The 19,651-nt window shown below is 61.9% G+C and overlaps 1 protein-coding gene across 6 annotated transcripts; it reads left to right on the top strand.

Annotated features, from left to right (window-relative positions):
- The first annotated feature begins 652 nt into the window (after positions 1-652).
- On the top strand, positions 653-19,616 carry ARHGEF1 (Rho guanine nucleotide exchange factor 1). Of its 6 annotated transcripts, XM_088027628.1 has the most exons (32): positions 653-768; positions 1,346-1,409; positions 5,983-6,025; positions 6,114-6,197; positions 6,656-6,769; positions 8,905-9,003; positions 9,192-9,234; positions 9,406-9,652; positions 10,083-10,112; positions 10,372-10,471; positions 10,622-10,718; positions 10,793-10,828; positions 10,975-11,112; positions 11,871-11,976; positions 12,499-12,510; positions 13,086-13,253; positions 13,554-13,699; positions 15,123-15,269; positions 15,606-15,688; positions 15,874-15,999; positions 16,098-16,212; positions 16,333-16,433; positions 16,628-16,705; positions 16,950-17,025; positions 17,107-17,274; positions 17,787-17,874; positions 18,005-18,091; positions 18,368-18,438; positions 18,545-18,631; positions 18,894-19,057; positions 19,144-19,246; positions 19,529-19,616. In XM_088027628.1, the coding sequence occupies exons 3-31, from the start codon at positions 5,996-5,998 to the stop codon at positions 19,225-19,227; spliced, it is 2,925 nt and encodes a 974-aa protein (XP_087883754.1). In that variant the 5' UTR covers positions 653-768; positions 1,346-1,409; positions 5,983-5,995; the 3' UTR covers positions 19,228-19,246; positions 19,529-19,616. The 6 variants fall into 6 exon arrangements, with proteins under 6 accessions (XP_087883754.1, XP_027943771.1, XP_027943769.1 ...); XM_028087970.2 differs by lacking the exon at positions 1,346-1,409; XM_028087965.2 differs by lacking the exons at positions 653-768; positions 1,346-1,409 and adding an exon at positions 1,865-1,971.
- Positions 19,617-19,651: the final 35 nt, after the last annotated feature.

Raw genomic sequence — 19,651 nt, 5'->3', positions numbered from 1 at the left:
ATGGAGACGCAGAGCAAGTGAAGAGAAAGACAATGACAGAGATACGGGGACAGAGAGAAAGCAGGAGAGAGAGAAAGGAAAGAAGGGTCCATAGAAAAACGGACACGGAGAGGCTGACCCCTGGGACTCTAGAGAAAGCAATGGTTGGGGAAATGATCGAGGTGGCCATGCAGAAAGATACAGAGACCCGGAGAGGGGAAGACAAGAGATGCGACAGAGGGGAGGGACAGCGCGGAGAAGCAGGGGCCCGGGAGCGGGAGGAAAAGACCCCCCACGGAGAAAGGAGCGACGACAGAGGGGCGGACAGAGAGGGACGCGGACAGAAACACGCACAGCGAGGCAAAGAAAGAGAGGAAGACCAAGACACCCAGACGGAAAGCAGGGGAGGCTGTGGCGAGCCCACCCCGCCGGGGAGGCGATGGCGGACACCCGGCAGAGGCGAGAAACGTGGAGCCCGCGGTCGGCTGACAGACGGACAAAGCCGGGAGGAGCCGGGCGGGGCCGGGGCGGGGCCGGGGCCGCGGGTCCCCCGCCAAGCAGAGAAAGGAGGGGCCGGGCGGGCGGCGAGAAGGGGAAGGAAGCGGAGGTGCCGGGCGGGCGCGGGGCGCGGGCAGGAAGCGGGGAGGGGCGGCGGGGCGGGGGCCTCCGGAAAAACGCCCCAACTTCCTGCCCCGCCAGAGCCAGGAAGCGGGAGCCGGGACGCAGGGCCCGGGATCGCCGAGCCCGACCTCGGGCGCCCCGCCGGTCACCTCCCCGCGCGGACTCCAGGTACACTGTCCCTGGCCCCGCCCGGCCTCCCGCCCCTCGGCTGCCAGGGGAAGTGAGGAGGAGGAGGGAGAGGGCGGGGGCGCTGCCGGCGTTGCAGGGGCTTCAGAGCCAGTGGACGCCCCTCCCCGGGCCTCAGTTTTCCCATCTGTCAAAGGGGGCAAAGAGAGGAGAACTAATACCTGCCGAGTGCCCAGTAAGTGGGGATGAGGGGTGCGAGGCCGGGGTCAAGGCCTCCCAACTGTCCAGCGGAGGACGGATGATCACTCCCATTGTACGGGTGGGGAAACTGAGGCTCAGGGAGCGGAACCGACTCGTCCCAGGGGACACACACCGTGAGACCGAGTGGAGTTGGGATTTGAACTTGCAGGTGCTTTCAAGCACCGTCCTTCAACCCCACATGCTTTAGGGCCACCGAAAAAGAAAAACGTCAATAACCACGCCGTAGGCCGCCGTGAAGCTGGAAGTTGCAGAGCGCGCTTGAAAGCATTTTTTGGAAAGCTCTTTTTCTGGGCCATTAATTATACCCTGAGAGATGGGTTGTAGGGGACAGAACTGGAGATCTTCCCCCATTGTACAGGTGGGAAGACTGAGGCTCGGAAAGAAACACTTTTTCCAGGTTACACGGCTTGTCAGCGGGAAAGGTACGCTGGAACCCAGGAGTTTTGCTTTACAGTCCCAGCACAAAGTGTGCGGCCGGGGCGGTGGGGGTGCCGGGAAAATTAGTGTACGCCTTGGAAATTCAGCTGTTTCCGGAGTTAGGAAAGCCAAGATAGGGTGGGGAACCCAGGCCGGAGACTAAGGGCCAGGGGCGAGTCGGAGATGTCGGATTGAGCCCTGGGCTGGGGGGCTGGAACCACTCTCTAGTGAGGCTGGGGGGCGGGGGCGGGGGGCGGGGCACAGTAGAGTGACAAGGGCAGTCGAGATACGGAAACGCCAGACCTCCAAGGCAGGCCAGAGCGGCCCTTTCTGGCCAGCGTGGCGCAGTGGAGAGCTAGAGTGGCCGGCGGGAGAAGTAGAGTCGCTCGGTCAAGAACCAGGCAGCCGCTAAGCTAGAGCGGCTGGCGGGAGGAGTGGAGCTGGAAGCAAAGGTAGACGCTGGGGCAGCTAGAGCGACTCGGAGGCGGGGGTGGGGGACCCCGGGAGCCGGCGCGCAGAGGCTTCGATTCTGGCGGCTGCGGTGGATTCTCCTACGACCAGGAGCAGGTGAGGGATGCTGCCCCCGGCGGGCGTCAGACCCTGACTCCGCAGGATCGCCCCATCATTCCTGGCCGTGCGCACCGCCACGTCCCGTGTAGTAGGATTTGGGGCCCGTGTAGACCCGCCACGTCCCACCTAGGATTTGGGGCTGGTGTAGATGCGCCACGTTTCGTATAAATTACAAGGGCCTATAGACCCACCAGCTTCCTGCTAGCCCCACCCGCCACGGAAACTCGGCTTCTTATAGATGTGGGGTCCCCATCGGTCACTAGCACCCCCTAGAATCCTGGGCCCTGTAGATCCTGGGTCTTGGGACCACCACATGCTCTTGTAGAATTCTGCTCCCCTTTTAAGTCTCCACAGGTCCCGCAGACTGGCTGCTTTACATATGGAATCATGACCCGGTGTGCTTCTGAGCTCCGAGTAGATCCACCTGTTTGAACTTACCAATAGAATAGAATCTGGAGCCTTATACATTCCAAGGGCCCCTCGTGGACTTACCTTGACTACTCTGTATTTTAAGTTCTTTAAGGCTCCCGGAGGTTCTTGGGCACCAGGGACGTCCACTCAGTGTCTTATAGACCCCGAACCTTGCATAGAATCCAGGCGCCCATGTAGTCCCCGACTGGTGCCTGCTTTGCTCTAGGACCCTCGCCTCTCAGAACCTAAACCTTCCCTCACCACCGCCACCCCCAGTCCCATGCACACAGTATCCCCTCTGCTGGGCCGTAGGCCTTTTCAGTTGCCTACAGATCCATCTGACAGTTTCAGCGTGTGATTACCCTTTGTGGTACCCCCTCACCGTCTATCTCCTAAGCAGCCAACCCCCCACCTTCCCTTCCAGAATGCTTTCTTGAGCCCTAAGCCTCTGTGGAGCAGCCTGAGCAGCAACCCGCACTCCTGCCCAAGTCACAGTGCGCACATACCCCTGCCTTTCCCAGACACCAACTTTGGTTCAGATTTTAGTTTCCTAAGGTTGGGGTGGGGGTTCGCCATGCTCTGAAGCAGCACATTCTGATAGTTAAATGCATAAACTCTGGAGCCAGACTGCTTGGGTCTGAATCCTGGCTCTGTCTCTTATGAGCTGTGCTTCAGTTTCCTCTTCCGAAAAATGAAGGTAGTTATAAAACTGACCTCCAGGAGTCATTTAGAGGATTAAATGAGTTAATACCTATAAAGCAGTAATGTTATGCATGCTATATACTTAATAGCATGTATTAAATGTTAGCTATTGTTTCAATTTCCGTGATGAGGAGTGAAGGAGATAACATGTATCAGGTGCATGATTGGGGCCTGCCTGGCACTGAGCATTTGCTCACATACCGTGTGTCCTCTCCTTTGCACTTTTTGGAATCTCCCTGCCTCTGTTGAACCCCCCCCAAGTGGGGTGAGCATGGACCTTCCATGTGCGCAGTCATGTTTTCCAACCCAGAAGTTGCAGCTGGTGGCCTGGTGAAGGTTTTCCATCTCGAACGGGAATACTAATCGCATGAGGTGCTTGTGGTTGTGAGCGTTAAGTGAGTTCAGATGTGAAGCCCTTGGAGCAATGCCTAGCACACTGTAAGTGCTAGGTAAGTTTAGCTTTTGTAATAAATAATCACTTTTTTTTTTTTTTGGCGTCGGTTTGCAAGTTTATTTACGTGAAGATTTAACAGTACTCAAATCTTAAATTACCTAAGCTTGAAGTTGGACAGAGACGTTCTATGGAAGAGAATAAAAATGTCGTGTGCTCTGGGGAACCCATGGGATGGCACAGGGACACTCCAGAAAGCATCATTGTTTCATGATCATAATCAAAATCATAGCCACCGTTTACTGAGTGCTAGGGAGGAGGCCTGTGGAGGAGGCAAAAGGGTGAGTCTCAGGCGTCCAGGGTTATAAATAGCTTTGGGTTGTGGGAGGGGCCCCCCACCCCATCTCCACAGCTTCTTCCCGCCTGACACGAGCTCTCACGGCATTAGCCAGACTAATTAAACACACAGAAGATGGTGGTGGGAAGACGCAGGGGGAAGCGGAGACTCTAAGGGAGACAAGATGGGAGAGCCAGCAAGAGATGGGAGAGAGAGAGAGAGAGAGAGGAGGGACAGCACATGGCACAGTGACTCGAGAGGACTCAGAGGTGGCCGCAGAACCAGATGTGGGAAGACAGAGACACTGACAGAGGGGAAGGACAGCGACAGAAGCAGGGTTAGGGCGAGGTGGCTGAGGGGGAGGGGAGGCAGAGCTGGTGGGAAAGTGGGACAGGTCTGAAGGGAGGGAGAGAGGGAAGAAGACAGAGAGAGGAGAGGCAAAGGCCTAAGGCACATTCAAGGGACAGCCCGCCGGAGAGAGCTGGCTGGGGAGGGAGAGCCAGCGGGACGGCCGGATGCAGGGCAAGGAAGACAGACACGTCTCGGGGATGAGCTGGCTGAGGACCTAGCCTTGTTTTCTGGGATTGGAAGAGGGGGAAGATACCAGGTCCCCGAGGGAAAGCAACTTCTGGGTTTAGGGAAGGAGGTTCAGGGTTTTGTTTTCTTATGTGGAGAGAGTTGGGGGGTTGGGGGATTTGCCTTTAGATTTCCTGTCACAGGAAGTGGGGCTGGTGGGTTCAGAGGAAACATCCGGCCCCAAGCCTGTCAGTCTAGGAGAGCCCCCTCACCCCAGTTACCTCCTTTCTACCTTTCCTTTAACCTTCCCAACTCGGCTAGCCTCCAGGCCCTGCCTCCCTAGGACCCAGCCTGCAGCGCCCTCGTCCCTCAGACCCAGGAGTCCAGGCCCCCCACCTCTCCTTCCTCAGACCCAACCTCCAAGCCCACTCCTCTCTTAGACCCAGGAGCCAGACCCCCAGCCCCTCCTCCCTCAGACAAGATGTCCAGACACGCAGCCCTCCTGCCTCAAACCCAAGGGTCCAGACTCCCAGTCCGTCCTCCCTCAGACCCAGAGTCCAGGCCCTCAGACCCAGGAGTCCAGGACCCCCAACCCTCCTCCCTCAGACCCAGGGGTCCAGGACCCCCAACCCTCCTCCCTCAGACCCAGGGGTCCAGGACCCCCAACCCTCCTCCCTCAGACCCAGGGGTCCAGGACCCCCAGCCCTCCTGCCTCAGACCCAGGAGTCCAGGACCCCCAACCCTCCTCCCTCAGACCCAGGGGTCCAGGACCCCCAGCCCTCCTCCCTCAGACCCAGGGGTCCAGGCCCCCAGCCCTCCTGCCTCAGACCCAGGAGTCCAGGCCCCCAGCCCCTCCTCCCTCAGACCCAGGAGTCCAGACTCCCACTCCCTCCTCCCTCAGACCCAGGAGTCCAGACTCCCACTCCCTCCTCCCTCAGACCCAGGTGTCCTGCCCCCAGCCCCTCCTCCCTCAGACCCAGGAGTCCAGACTCCCACTCCCTCCTCCCTCAGACCCAGGAGTCTAGGCTCCCGGCCTCTTCTTCCTCAGACCCAAGATCCAGCCTGCAGCCCCCTCCTCCCTCAGACCCAGGGGTCCAGGCCCCCAGCCCTCCTCTCTCAGACCCAGGAATCCAGACCCCCAGCCCCTCCTCCCTCAGACCCAGGAGCCCAGGCCCCCAGCCCCCTCCTCCTTTAGACCCAGGAGTCCTGCCCCCAGCCCCTCCTCCCTCAGACCCAAGAGTCCAGACTCCCACTCCCTCCTCCCTCAGACCCAGGAGCCCAGGCCCCCAGCCCCCTCCTCCTTTAGACCCAGGAGTCCTGCCCCCAGCCCCCTGCTCCCTCAGACCCAGGAGTCCCCAGCTCATCCTCCATTAGAGACCCCAAATTACAGGCTCTCATGGCCACAGCTCTCTTATGGACCCGGGCTCCTGGGCCTCCACCGCTTCTCCCACCCCTCCAAGGCTCCCCGCCCTGGCTGGCCTCTGAAGGGCTCTTTGTCGCCACACAGAGGCCCCATTGAGCTGCGGAGGAGGCTGGGATTGGGGGGGGGAGGCTGTTTACGCACCTTCGCACCTGGGCCAGGACTCTGTGAGTAACCGCCCTGCGCCACCGCCTCCTGCCCCCACTAACCGTGGCCCCTCCTCCCACCCAGCCCCGTGGAGCCCATGGAGGCAGAGGACACCCCCCGCGGGCTGGTGAGTGGAGAGCGCCTGGGGGGACGGGGCTGGAGGGCTGCGAGCTGGGATTGCACCCCGAGCTGAAGCCATCCCTCCTCCTCCACAGGCCCCAGGACCACCGCGGCCTGGCCTGGTGCCAGTCAGCATCATCGGGGCTGAGGACGAGGATTTTGAGAACGAGCTGGAGGCGGTGAGGGGAGATGTGGGGAGGAGCGTCTGTCCCAGGCTCCCTGGGCCCCAGCCCTCAAGTTCCATCCTCAGTGTCCCCCTCCCACCTTAGGTCCATCATGGGGTGCTGCCCCCTGCCTCCTCTCACTGCCCATTCCTCTTTCTGTGTTCTGGGTACCACCCCCCTCATCCCCTCCTACCCCATTCTTGACGCCTCATTATAGCACAGACTCCCACCCTTTTCACTCTAACCCTGGGTTTTACCACCGCCCCCCTTAATTACAGCACAGATCCCCACTCCCTCCCGTGCCTGTCCTCATCACCCGCCATTCTAACGTTAAATCTCAGCCACCATCCCTGGCCCCGGCCACCGCCGTTACGGCGTAGACTCTGCTGCCAGGGAGGGGAAGGGTCAAGCCCAAAGCCCTTCCTCTGCTCCCCACTGTCTCACCGCCCCCCCCCCCCCGTCCCCACCCGCAGAACACAGAGGAGCAAAACAGCCAGTTCCAGAGCCTGGAGCAGGTGAAGCGGCGGCCTGCCCACCTCATGGCGCTCTTGCAGCACGTCGCCCTGCAGTTTGAACCTGGACCCCTGGTGAGGGCAGGGCTGTGTGGGCAGAGGGAGGGGTGGGGCCGGGACAGGCCACGGTGCTCAGTGAGATAGACCAGTGAAGACAAGCTGGGAGGGTCTGGAAAACAGATCCAGAACCCACAGCACAAGATCTAGAAAGAGAGAGCCAGAGCACTAGCTAGCCATGTGACCCAGGCAAGATCGCAGGTGCTGCGTGGAAATCTCCGTGAGGAGCCAGTGCAAGGGGGGGGGGGGGTGAGTACTCACGGCAGGGTCACGCAGAGAACAACAAGAGAACCCAGAAGCCAGCAGAGACCATGCCTCCCAGCCTCCTTCCCTGCCTGTGGCTGTGTCACCCCATCCATGACCGCACCCTTTCCCGCTGACCCTGGAAGTGGAATCCTGCTCTGTGGCCTCAGCAGGTGCCACCGGTCTGTCATTCAGGGCTAGGGCGTGGGAGGAAGCCACTAGCCTTCCTAGGTCTAGCTGGCCCAGAAACAAGAAACACCCACAAGCAGCCCAATAAGGCAGAGCGAGCCTAATTCATGATCCACAGATACCAGGCAGAAAAATACCCGGGCCCCCGCAGTTGCCGACCTGTGCTGCCCGGAAGCGCGTGCCGGGTCTAGAGAGCCCAGTGCGTGACTTAAGAAGAAAGAAGCCACTGCACGGGCTAGAGGGGGGCGCTCTGTGGACAAGGCTGTCATCCCAAGAAGACCCAGTGTGGCCCAGCACAGGCTGCAGTTAGGGTGTAGCCCAGAGCACTGGACTGGACTGGAAACGCGTAGCGGGGGCCCTCCGGAAACCAGGCACCGATAGAAATGCCAGGGCGGGATGCCTGGGGGCTGCAAGAAGCAAGGGCGCATCGACTGACCCTGAAGCTTCAGAAATTGGCAGGAAATCGGGAAAGTGCCTTCTCTCCAGAAAAGTAGCTGCCCCTCCCCTGTGAATGGAGGCTGTGGCCGTCTGGGCAAGGAGGTCCCCTTACTTGATTGAGCCTGAGGTGTCTAGAAGTCGAGCTCTTGGAACTCGGCCCAGGGAGGGTGCTGACTGCCGTGTCCTTTTACAGATGTGGAAACAGGCCTAGCCAGGGCCAGGGGCTTGGCTGAGGTGACCCGGATGGCCCCTGGAGTTTGGAATCTGGCCTCCTGCTAATCCCCTCACCTCATCAGCTAGGGAAGCAGCCATGAGATAGTTGTGGTCCCCTGGGCCGCGTCCTGTTGGCCTCTCATGGAGTTTTGTCGTGGAGTTTGGGGGTATGCAGAGATTGGTTGAGAAATAGAGTCCTGCCCCTACCGAGGGGTGAGTCCTTAGCATACAGACCAGGTCCCTTGCCTGACGAGAGACCCCAGGAGCCAAGACAGGCTGCAGTTGGCAGCGCATTGCCAGCATCACCCCGCACGGGGCTGATGCACAGGCGAGCTCAGGGAATGAGTGGTGAATGAACGAGTGAGCCCCGCTGGGCCACCTGGTTATTTACCCAACCCCCACTGTGCACGGGGCCTCTCTGGGGCACAGACGAGTCAGAACCTTGGTCTCTCTCACACACATCCTCAGGTTGCTTGCAGTAGGTAGTTCTAGGCTATGGGTTGTAGGGGAACAGGCTGCCTGGATTCTAAATCCCAACTTTGCCACTAACTAGCTGTGTGACCTGGGGCAAGCTTCTTTTTTCTTTTTCTTTCTTTTTAAGATTTTATTTATTCGTAAGAGATAGAGAGAGGCAGAGGGGGGAGCCCGATGAGGGACTTGATCCCAGGACCCTGGGATCATGACCTGAGCCGAAGGCAGACACTTAACCATCTGAGCCACCCAGGCGCCCTGCGCTTGAGCTCAGTTTTCTCACCTGTAAAATGGGATAATGACAGTGCCCATGATTGACCAGGTTAACGTGAGTCAAGGGTTTAGAACGGCACCGGGTCCAGGCCCAGCTTTCTCAGTGTAGCAGGAGATAGCAGGAAACCAAACCACAGCCATTTCACAGGATAGAAAACTAGCAAATGCTCACGGGGGCCCCAGGGAGCCCAAGAGAGGCCAGGGCCCGGGTGTGGAGGTAGTGGAGACTAGGGAGCACTTAGCAGAGGATTTGAGCTGCAGGTTTTTCAAGGGAGAGTGGGGTTTGGTTGGCGGGGGAGAGGACAGGCGACGCTCTGTGTCCCCAGCTCTGCTGCCTGCACGCGGACATGCTGGCTTCTCTGGGCCCCAAGGAGGCCAAGAAGGCCTTCCTTGACTTCTACCATAGCTTCCTGGACAAGACCGCGGTGAGAGACACCTTCGAGGGGTCCCGGTTCCCCCACTCCTTGGTCCTGGGGGGACTCGGTGCCAGCTGGGCCCTCCCTCCACGGCTCCCTCCCCTCAGCCCATCATTCCTGGTGGGCACCTGGGCTGCCGTCTGGTGACCCCATCACTGCCCGGTCCTCCCCCTCACTCCATTCTCTGTCCCGAGCAGGTCTTGCGGGTGCCGGTCCCTCCCACTGTCGCCTTTGAACTTGGTAAGGAGAGGGGAAGGGGACTGTGGGTGAGGGAGAGGTGTCTGGCCGGGGCTGGGGAGCCCCAGGCTGGGAGGCCACACTCCCCTGCTCCCGTCCTTCCCCCAGCGTGGCCATCGGGAGCCCGAGGGGGGGGTGGAAGCGGCCCCCAGCCCCCTGCCCGTGTCCCCGCAGACCGCACGCGGCCCGACCTCCTCCCTGAGGACGTCCAGCGGCAGTTTGTGCAGGAGGTGGTGCAGAGCCAGCAGGCAGCCGTCAGCCGGCTGCTGGAGGACTTCCGCTCCAAGCGGCTCATGGGCATGACGCCCTGGGAGCACGACCTGACCCAGCTGGAGGCCTGGGTTGGGCGGGACCGTGCCAGCTTCGAGGCCCGGGAGCGGCACCTGGCCGAGCGGCTGCTGACCCATCTGGAGGAGATGCAGTGAGTTGGGGCCTCCCCTTCCCCAGCCTGGGGGCAGTGGTGGGGGGGGGTTCCCTGCAGCTTCAGGGTTCATTTCTTACCCTTTGGGCTCTTCCCCTGACTTCTGGGTTCCCCAGCCCTGCCGTTTGTGATTCATCTGGTTTTGTGTTGTCTCCTTCTCAACTTTGGGGCACCCGCCCAGTTTCCAGGGCTTTCCATGGTCTTGTGTTCGGGCCTGGCGAATTGGGTCCTGTCCTTGCGGCTCTGGGCTCACAAGTGACATTCCTCCCGCTGCCGCCTTCCACCCCTGTAGCCTTGGCCCTCTCCCTCTCCGCCTCTCCTCTCTCTCCTGTGCCCGCTTCTAAGGGGACAGCACTCCGGACCTCTGTGCTGGGTAGACAGGGAGCCAGGCTTAGCAAGTCTGTCGAAAACTCCTTTCTTCTTTTTGCAGACCCACCATCTCTACCGATGAGGAAAAGAGGTGATGACGGAAGCAGAGGGGGTGGCGGGAGAGGCATTTAGTCCCCTGGGCCCCAGGGAGGAGGACCGGGGATCAGGGGCCTGGCACTGTCCTCTGGACCCCCTCCCCCTTCCTCAGACACTCAGCCGGAAGCAGTTGTGGGGTTGGGGTCGGAAGCGAATGCGGAGGGGACGGCTTGGGGACAGCAGTGTCCCCGTGGCCATGGGCGTGTGTGTGCATCTGTGCACACGTTGGGGCCCTCACCGTCCCCTCCCCATAGTGCCGCTGTGGTCAGCGCCATCAGCCTGTACATGCGCCACCTTGGGGTGCGGACCAAGAGTGGAGACAAGAAGTCGGGGAGGAATTTTTTCCGAAAAAAGGTGCTTTTCCCTTGAGCGCCCAAACCTGGCCCCTCCCTCCCCCAGAGGCCCCTGGGGAGCCCCGTGATTCGGGGCTCATGGGGTCTGATTCTGCTTTCTTGGGGTCTCAGAGATGCATAGCCCCTTCTCCACTCTCCTTACTTCCCTCAGATGATGGGGAATCGGCGGTCAGATGAGCCAACCAAGACCAAGAAAGGCCTGAGCATCTTCCTGGACGCCGCCCGCTGGAACCGGGGAGAGCCTCAGGGTGAGGTGCCCGGCCGCTGCCCGCCCCGGCTTCCCCACACCGCCCCCGCCTCATGGTCCCATCTCTCGTTTCAGCCGCCGATTTCCGACACCTCAAAGTCGAGGCTGATGGTAATGGTCCTAAAGCTGGCTGGGGGCTTGGGGGAGGGGGTGGGGGGTGCTCCTGGGCCCTGGGGAGGATGGGGCTGGAGTACAGACTGCTGTGGATTAGAGGAGCTGGGCTCTCATTTCCCCCTGCTCCCTGGATGTCTCCCCAGCTGAGAAGCCAGGCCTTATGGAAAGGAGGGGAGGCCTGGGGGTGCCCTCCCGGGACCGGAATGTTGGGGCTCCTGGGCAGGATGTCCCTGGAGTTTCTCTGCACCCTCTGTCTGGAGACAGCCCCGACAAGGAACCAGGTGAGTTTCTTGGCTCCCCACCCCAGCCCGAGAGACCACCGCTCAGTTCTCTGCTTGCCCCTCCCTGATCCTGGTCACCAGTATTATTAAGAAACCCCCCCCCGGGGGGGGGCGCCTGGGTGACTCAGTTGGTTAAGCGGCTGCCTTCGGCTCAGGTCATGATCCCAGGGTCCTGGGATCGAGCCCCGCATCGGGCTCGCTGCTCATCAGGAGCCTGCTTCTCCCTCTCCCTGTCGCTCTCCCTTGCTTGTACTCTCTCTCTGTGAAATAAGTAAATCTTAAAAAAGAAAAAGAAGAAAAGAAACCACCCCCCCTTCCCTCAGTTCACCCGTTCCACGGCTTTCCCCTCAGGCTCCGGCCTCTTGAATCTGAGGCAACTGCTTGGCCGGGCGTGGGTTCAAGTCCCAGCTCGGCAGCTTAGTCGGGTTATATCCTGGAGGCCCTGTCTGAGCCTCAAGTCTTCCTAAAAGGGGTCTACCTCTTCCTGCAAGTCCCGGCTTAGGGTCGGGAGAAGGAATGGATGTGGAGGCGTCACGCAGAGCCCCAGTGTGCCCTGGTTCAGTGGCTTCTCTCCCGACCGGCCGCAGCTGCTGTGGCCATGTCCCCCACCGAAGTGCAGGGCAGCCGCTGGTGTCGGCCGTCCCCTGGGTGGCTTGAGCCCCCACCCCCCATTCCACGGGAGGAAGTAGAGGCCCCCAGAGTGTGGGTCTTGCCGCAAGGGCCCGGCAGCCTGCCTTGCTCTCCCCCGCCGCCCACAGGTGTTGATGCCCCACCAGAGCTGGGGGATGCGCCCCCGCAGGGCCCGGCCAGCCTGGAGCCCCTGGCGCCCCCGGAGAGCACTGAGGAGGGCGCTGACACAGAGAGGTGCCCGGGGCCAGGGGTGGGCGGGGGTGGGGCGCTGGGTGCAGGAAGGGGCTTCTCAGGCTGGGGAGGCGCGTGCGGGCTCGCGCTGCCGGTCGCTCCTGCTGTCCCCGAGCCGTCTCCACTCTACCCGGCTCCTGCCTCTGCCCGTCTTCGGCCTCTCCTGTCCGCGCTCCACTTTTTCTTTTCTCATCTCCCCTTCGCTCTTCCTCCTTCCTTCCTCCTCCCTCCCGCACTCACTGCCTCTGGGCTCCCCCTGTCCCCTCCCCCACCCCTTCAGATTTTCATCCCCTCCCCTCTTCTGAGCCACTGCCCTGCGCCTTGCTCCTGCCTCCCAGTGCCCCCCCCTCCGTCCCCCGCCCTCTGTGCTCCAAGCCTGGGGGCCCTGTCCTCCTCACAGTTGGGGGGCAGGCTCTGCCCCCTGCCTGTCCTTGTGCCGCTGCTTTGGGGACCCTTTGGTGGGTGGGGGAGGTGAGTTGGGTTCCATTTGGGTCCCCCTCTGACCCTGTGCCCCTCTCTCCCCAGAAGGTGGAAGAGGTGGGTGCCCGGGCCCTGGGTGGGGGGAGGGCTAGCCCCTCCCCCGTTCCTCCCAGCCCCTCCCCTCTCCCCATGGGCCACCCCCTCCCCTTCACCCTGCAAGGGGTGGGTGGGGACATCACCCTCCCAGCAGAAGAGCTAAGTATTGAAATCTCCTTCCCTCCCTCACTCCCTGCTCTGCCCCCATCATCGCCTCGCCTCAGGGAAGGGAGGGGTCGGTCCTGTGCTCCATCTTGGGTTACCCTCCCCACCTCCACCAAGTTTCCCTGTCCCTCCTGGCCACCCCCACTGCCCCGGCACCCCAGAGTCCCAAGTCCCACTGCTCCTGACGCTCTCCTCTCTTCTGTTGCATGTTTGGTATCTGTCCTGGTCTCCCCTACCCGGGTCCCCGTCTGTCCCTGTCTTGGTCTCTCCCTGTCTCTCTCCCTCTCCTGGTCTCTCCCCGTCTGTCCCTGTCTTGGTCTCTCCCTGTCTCTGTCCCTGTCTTGGTCTCTCCCTGTCTCTGTCCCTGTCATGGTCTCTCCCTGTCTCTGTCCTGGCCTCTGCCTGACTCTGTCCTTGGCCTCGGGGTCCAGGCTATCGGGGCGTCTGGGGCGCTCGGAGAGCCTGCGGGTGAGTGACCGCCGCCGGCCTTCCCGGGGCAGCCTCGGGGCTAAGGGCCGGGGTGGGGGCCGCTCCCGGAGTGACGTGGACATGGACCCCAGCTCTGCCACGGCCGTGCTTGGCCCTGCCCGACGAGCCACGTAGGTCATTCCTCCCACATCTACTGAGGCAGCCTGGAGAGTCAGGAGGATGGTGGGGGAGGGGTCGTTGCCAGAGTTACAGAGAATTGGGTATTGGCCGCTCAGGTCACTGAGGTCACAGGAGACGGGTGGGACTCTTCTTTCTAGAGATTTGGGGGCTGCTCTGCAGCATGGGCTACTTTGGAGGCGTCGAATGCCAAGGCCACGGGGTGGGGTGGGGGGTGGGGTGTTAGACACTAGCAGTGGAAGTCTCCCTGGGATTCCCCAAGCTGGGGCCCTAACAAGGCCTCTGTCTCACAGCCCTGAGCCCGGAGATGAAGGGGACCCAGGACGGTCAGGACTAGAGCTGGAACCAGAAGAGCCCCCTGGCTGGCGGGAGCTCGTCCCCCTTGGCACCCTGCACAGCCTGCCCAAGAGCCAGGTGAAGCGGCAGGAGGTCATCAGCGGTGAGTACCGGGGTCACCACCCCACCACCCGGTTCTGGCAAAGAGATGGAGCTGTCCATCCCCCCAGAGCTGGAAGGCGGCCTGTTTCCACCGAGGGCCATTTGTTATGTAAATTGTAGAACAGCCACTCATGGGACAGGAATGTGGCTGTCAGCTGTCAAAGTGACATTTCCAGCGAGTTCCGCCCCCCGCCCCCCCACCAGCGCAGGGCAGTGCTGGCAAGAGCAGGAACGGTTATATAAAGTTGTATTTCTCCAGTAAATCTTTGTTTTCTTATTTGGGTAGTAATAGTTCACACCTCAAAAGACTGTCACGGAGCTTAGGTGATTCATGTGAAGCGTTCAGCTCGCTGTGGGGCCGGGTATGAACTTTTCCAGTGTGACTGTTCTTACCATGATCTTAACCATTCAGGGGCAGAAAGGGTCCCAGGGGGACACGTTTTGGAAGATAATCAATATATTATCAGTGCTCGCTTCTGGGCAGGGAGGTGATGGAAGTATCGTTTCTGTCTTGATTCTTTTCTCTGATTTCGAACTGGGTGTGGGGAGGGTGTTTGGCAAAATAGAACACTTCTTTGGAAGCTCTGGTTTGGAAGTTTATTTACAAGTTGCTTAATAGTAAGGGTACTCATTTGGAATTTTTAGGGCAGTAGGGGAATACTTTTTGTGTCACAGATCCTTCTAAGGATATGAGCAAAACATAAAGCAGTGCTATCTGATAGAATTTTCTGGAATAATGAAAACACGCAGCATCTGCGCTGTCCAACATGGTTACCACCAGCCACGTAATGGCCGTTGAGCACTTGAAATGTGACAGGTACAACTGGCAATGGAATTTTGTATTTCAGTTAAAATCTGAAGGCCTGTACGTGGCTAGTGGCTACCGTAGCAGACAGCACAGCCATTTCTTTCGTCAGAAGAATATTCCTAACACAGGATTGTGCGTTTAGTGTCCAGGGACTCCTGGGACCCCTGAAACCCAGGCATGCTCCCTCTGGGGGGGTCCCTGGATCCAAGGCTATCAACGTGTGTGTAAAGGGTTATCATTGTTCCAGAAACCAAGGCCAAGAGACTTCCTGGACGCCAAACACAGCTCCGGCGGGGGTGGGGGCGCTTGCTGGTGGTGGTGTGACCAACTCATCCCAGTTCGCCTGGAACTTTCCCAGGTGTAGCCCTGAAAATCCCATGTTCTGGGAAAGGCATCAGTGCCAGGCACAGGGGACCATTGGTCACCCCGGCTGGCTGCTGCCGCAGCCAAAGGAAACGGGCTTTTTCAGGATCAGGAATCTTCGGTGGCTATTTCAGGGGCAAACGATTCCATCCAGAGAGAGTCACCCCTGTCCCCCACCCCGAGCCTGCCTCTGAGACTGCACCCCATCCTTTGCACCCTCCCCAACCATGCTTCCTGCTCGGTGGCCCCACAGAGCTGCTGGTGACAGAGGCCGCCCACGTGCGCATGCTCCGGGTGCTGCATGACCTCTTCTACCAGCCCATGGCGGAAGGGGGCTTCTTCTCTCAGGAGGAGCTACAGAACATCTTTCCCAGCCTGGACGAGCTCATCGAGGTGCATTGTGAGTGCAGGGCCATGGCCCACTGTGCGCCCCACCACCGGCTCCCTCCTCGAGGCCTTTGCGGCTAGACCCGGAGTCTAGCACATTCTCCTTGAGTGCCTACCACGGGCAGCTTCTTTTCTAGCCCTGGGGGCAACCCCACACCCCCAGAGCTCACATTCCAGGGGGCACATCAACAAGCGCACGGCATGGGCGGGGGTTGGGGGGGACAGCCCATTGGCCCCAAGGATTAGACACTTGCAGCCCGACCTCCACAACTCCCCCCCCCGCCATCGGCTCTACATACCACCTCTCAGGCCCTGACAGAGCGCCCCCTTCCCTCACCGCTCTCAACAGCCCTGTTCCTTGATCGGCTGATGAAGCGGAGGCAGGATAGTGGCTACCTCATTGAGGAGATCGGAGATGTGCTGCTGGCCCGGGTGAGGGCGCCCAGCCCCTGCCCCTCTGGGGTCCCCTCCTCCCAGCCAGGGACCTGGAATCCCATCAAGACCCAGGGGTCGGGGCCCCTCACCCTGTCCTCCTGTCGAGGCTGCTGTTCCCTCGTGAGGCCCTGCTCTTCCCAATCCCACCTGAGACACCCTCCCTGGCCTGAATCTCACTGTAGTTTGATGGTCCCGAAGGCAACTGGTTCCAGAAAATCTCCTCCCGCTTCTGCAGCCGCCAGTCGTTTGCCTTAGAGCAGCTCAAAGCCAAGCAGCGCAAGGAGCCTCGGTTCTGTGCCTTTGTGCAGGTGAGGGGGAAGCCAGGGTCCCAGGGGGGAGGGGGCTGGTGTCGCAGTCCCCGAGGCGCCCCCCGGTACGGGCCACCTCAGCGCCACTCTGCCCCTAGGAGGCCGAGAGCCGCCCAAGGTGCCGTCGCCTGCAGCTGAAGGATATGATCCCCACGGAGATGCAGCGTCTGACCAAGTATCCCCTGCTCCTGCAGAGCATTGGGCAGAACACAGGTGCCAGAGGGCCAGGCCCCACGCCACAGGGCCCCGGCTCTCCTGTCTCACCGCGGCGGGGCGGGGGGCCGGGAGCTTCAGGCTCGGGGTTCACCGGGGCTCGTCTCTCCTTTGCCACAGAAGAGCCGGCGGAACGGGAGAAAGTGGAACGGGCAGCTGAGTGCTGCCGGGAAATTCTGCACCATGTTAACCAAGCTGTGCGCGACATGGAGGACCTGCTGGTGAGCCTGGCCGTGGCCGTGGGCCCACAGGGAGGGGGCGTCCGTGGGGGGGTGCCTGGGAGGGCCTTTCTCTTGTCTGCCTCGGGGCCCCTTCTCTGGAGGTCGGGCCTGGCCCTCGGCTTGTCCCTTCGGGGTCACTGTGGGTCAGCCGCAGCCCCTGGGTCATCCCTGTGACTCTCCCTTCCCTGCCCCAGCGGCTCAAGGATTATCAGAAGCGCCTGGACTTGTCCCACCTGCGGCAGAGCAGTGACCCTATGCTGAGCGAGTTCAAGGTGGCCCTGCCTGCCCTGACCTCCCCGCTTCTCCCTGGCCTTCCCCTGCCCTCGGCCAGCCCTGCCCCTCCTGCCCCCAGGACTCTGTGCTGATGCGCCCCAGGAGTGAAAGCCACCCCCTGCTCGGAACCCCTCCTCGGTCCCAGCGGCTTGCTCGTCCTGAGCCTGGCCCACCGTCCCAGCCCCGTGGTCCTCCCCGCCCTCCCCTGCCCTGGCGCCGACCGTGACGCCTTCCTGCCTCCAGAACCTGGACATCACCAAGAAGAAGCTGGTGCACGAGGGCCCGCTGACGTGGCGGGTGACGAGGGACAAGGCTGTAGGTGAGCGCGGGGGCGGTGAGCGGGGCCGGGGGGTGGGGGGGTCCGGAGGGGCACTGCTGAAGCCTGGGCCTCGCCCCACAGAGGTCCACGTGCTGCTGCTGGACGACCTGCTGCTGCTACTCCAGCGCCAGGACGAACGGCTGCTGCTCAAGTCCCACAGCCGGACGCTGACGCCCACGCCCGACGGCAAGACCATGCTGCGGCCCGTGCTGCGGCTCACCTCCGCCATCACCCGCGAGGTGGCCACCGGTGAGGCCCCTGCCCGCAGGATGGGGGGGGCCTCTGAAAGAGCTGGGGAGCGCGTGCTGGCCCCCCAGGGAGGCCACGGCAGAGGCCCAGGAAGGGGAAACCGCGAGGGCCCCCCTCCCCCCGGAGCTGGGCGTGGCCGGGGGCCAGGAGCGCTGTGGGCCTTAGGAGGGGACCCGGGCAGCTCCCCAGGGGTTTGCACACAGGAGCTGCCAGCTCTGATCAGCGTTCGAAGACGCCCGCTGCAGGGACTGTAGGGGAGCAGGGGTGGAGGCTGGAGCCCAGCGAGGAGGGGTTTGCACATGTGTACCAGCAGCTCCAGGGGTTTTGTGGGGAGAGCCAGACTGGGGACTTGCTGCCTGATGGATGAGGGGGTGTGAGAGGGAGGCCCTGGGAGGAGGCACCAGAGGGATGGGCGTGAGCTGGGGGAGCCTAAGTCCCCCGCCTCTAGCCCAAGCTCAGGGGAGGTGCACATCGGGGTGACCCTGGCCCTGAACCCCCTCTTCCTCCTGCAGATCACAAAGCCTTCTATGTCCTTTTCACGTGGGACCAGGAGGCCCAGATATACGAACTGGTGGCCCAGACCGTGTCAGAACGGAAGAAGTGAGGGGGGTCTGGGTTCTAAGCTCGGGTGGAAGAGGTGGCCCAGGCTGGGGGGGTTGGGAAGCCCCGGCACAGGATCTGGGGGGCTTTGACTGCCTGCCCCGGGGTGGGGGCTGACCTGTCTCCCCAGCTGGTGTTCCCTCATCACTGAGACTGCTGGATCCTTGAAGGTCCCCGCTCCCGCCTCTCGCCCCAAATCCCGGCCCAGCCCAAGCAGGTGAGGGGGACACTGGAGGGCTGAGGAGCCAGGGGAGATGACTTTGTGTCTCCAGAACTTGAGCTCCGGCTGTGTGTGTGTGTGTGTGTGTGTGTGTGTGTGTATGTGTACGTACAGGTGTGTGCCACCACCACAGCCAGTCTGGCCCCTGTCCAGGCCCCTCTGTCTCCATCTCCCAGCCTCGACTTCTGTGTCTGAACCCCCCCCACCTCCTGCTGTCTCCCTGCTGCCCCCGAGGGCCAGGGCCATGGGGTCACCCAGTACTTCTCCCCGCAGCACCCGAGAACCCCTGCTCAGCAGCTCGGAGAACGGCAACGGTGCTGGCCGAGAGATGCCCCCAGTGGACAGTGAGCCTTTGTGGGGACACGTAGTCGGGGTGGGGGGCAAGGTGTCCCGAGGAGGCCCGGCAGGAACTGAGCACCGCCCGCCCCCGCTTCTTCCTCCCCTCCCCAGGCCGGACCGAGAGAATCCTCAGCACCCTCCTGCCCTACTGCAGGCCCGGCCCCGAGGGCCAGCTCGCGGCCAAGGCCCTTGAGAAAGGTAGGCCGGCGCCGTCCGTGCGGGGCTGCCACTAGCCCATCTTTCCAGCCTGTCTCCTGTCCAGGCCCAGTGCGCTCCAGGCCTGCGCCACCACCCTCGGTGGCCCCAAGCCCCTCTGCTGTAGCCTCTGTCCCTCCCTTGACTTCCGGTTCGACCTCTCCCTGGATGCCCTCCATTCTCCGTGTCCCCTCCCTGCCTCTCCTCTGCACCCCCTTCGCATCCCCCAGCCCCGCTTCTGACTCTGTCCCCTTGCCCCTGCCAGTGCTGTCCCTGAAGCAGCTCCTGTTTCCCTCGGAGGAAGACAGCGGGGCGGGACCTCCCCGTGATGGGGATGGGGTCCCAGGGGGCGGCTCCCAGAGCCCGACCCAGACCCAGGAGATTCGGGAGAAGCTGCTCAGCCTGGAGGAGACCCTGAAGCAGCTGGAGGTGGGGGCCTGGGGAGAGGGGCAGGGCGGGGGAGGATGGGGCTGACTCGGTGGAGGGACCCCTCTCATTGAAGCCTCTCCATCCAGGAGGTGGAGGAAGAATTTTGTCGCCTGCGCCTCCTCCTGTCTCAGCTTGGGGAGAACACCGCCCCCCAGCCTGGCTGTACCTGAGGCCCCCTGCCCCACGCAGGTGAGTGGAGACCCAGAGGGCTTGCAGCTCTGCCCCGAGGGGAGGGACCGCAGTGGGCATCTCAGGGGCTCCCTTCTCCATAGCCCCCTCCTGCTGGCTCCCTGCCTCTCCCCGCTCCACCTCCTGGCTCTGGTGGTTCTCCTTTTTGGGCTCCTCTGTGTTTGCTCTGCCCATCTTCCTCCTCCCCTCCTCCATCTCCCCGGCCCTGCTTCTCCACCCTCTCTCCCCCTTTTCCCTGCCTCTCTTCATCTCTCCCCATCTCCCTTCTCCCACATCCCCCAGGCCTTTCGCAAGACTGAGGGCCACCCGCCGCCACCGCACAGCTGCCGCAGCATCTCCAACCCCAAGGGCCTGAGGAGAGGGAGCTGGGGGGCGGGGGGGCTGTGCCTGGGGGGGGGGGCCCAG

The sequence above is a fragment of the Eumetopias jubatus genome, unplaced genomic scaffold, assembly GCF_037043125.1.
Source record: "Eumetopias jubatus isolate StellerSeaLion01/CBP00866 unplaced genomic scaffold, mEumJub1_p1.0 scaffold_10, whole genome shotgun sequence".
Lineage (NCBI taxonomy): Eukaryota > Metazoa > Chordata > Mammalia > Carnivora > Otariidae > Eumetopias > Eumetopias jubatus.
This window is presented reverse-complemented; position numbering and strand designations above follow the sequence as displayed.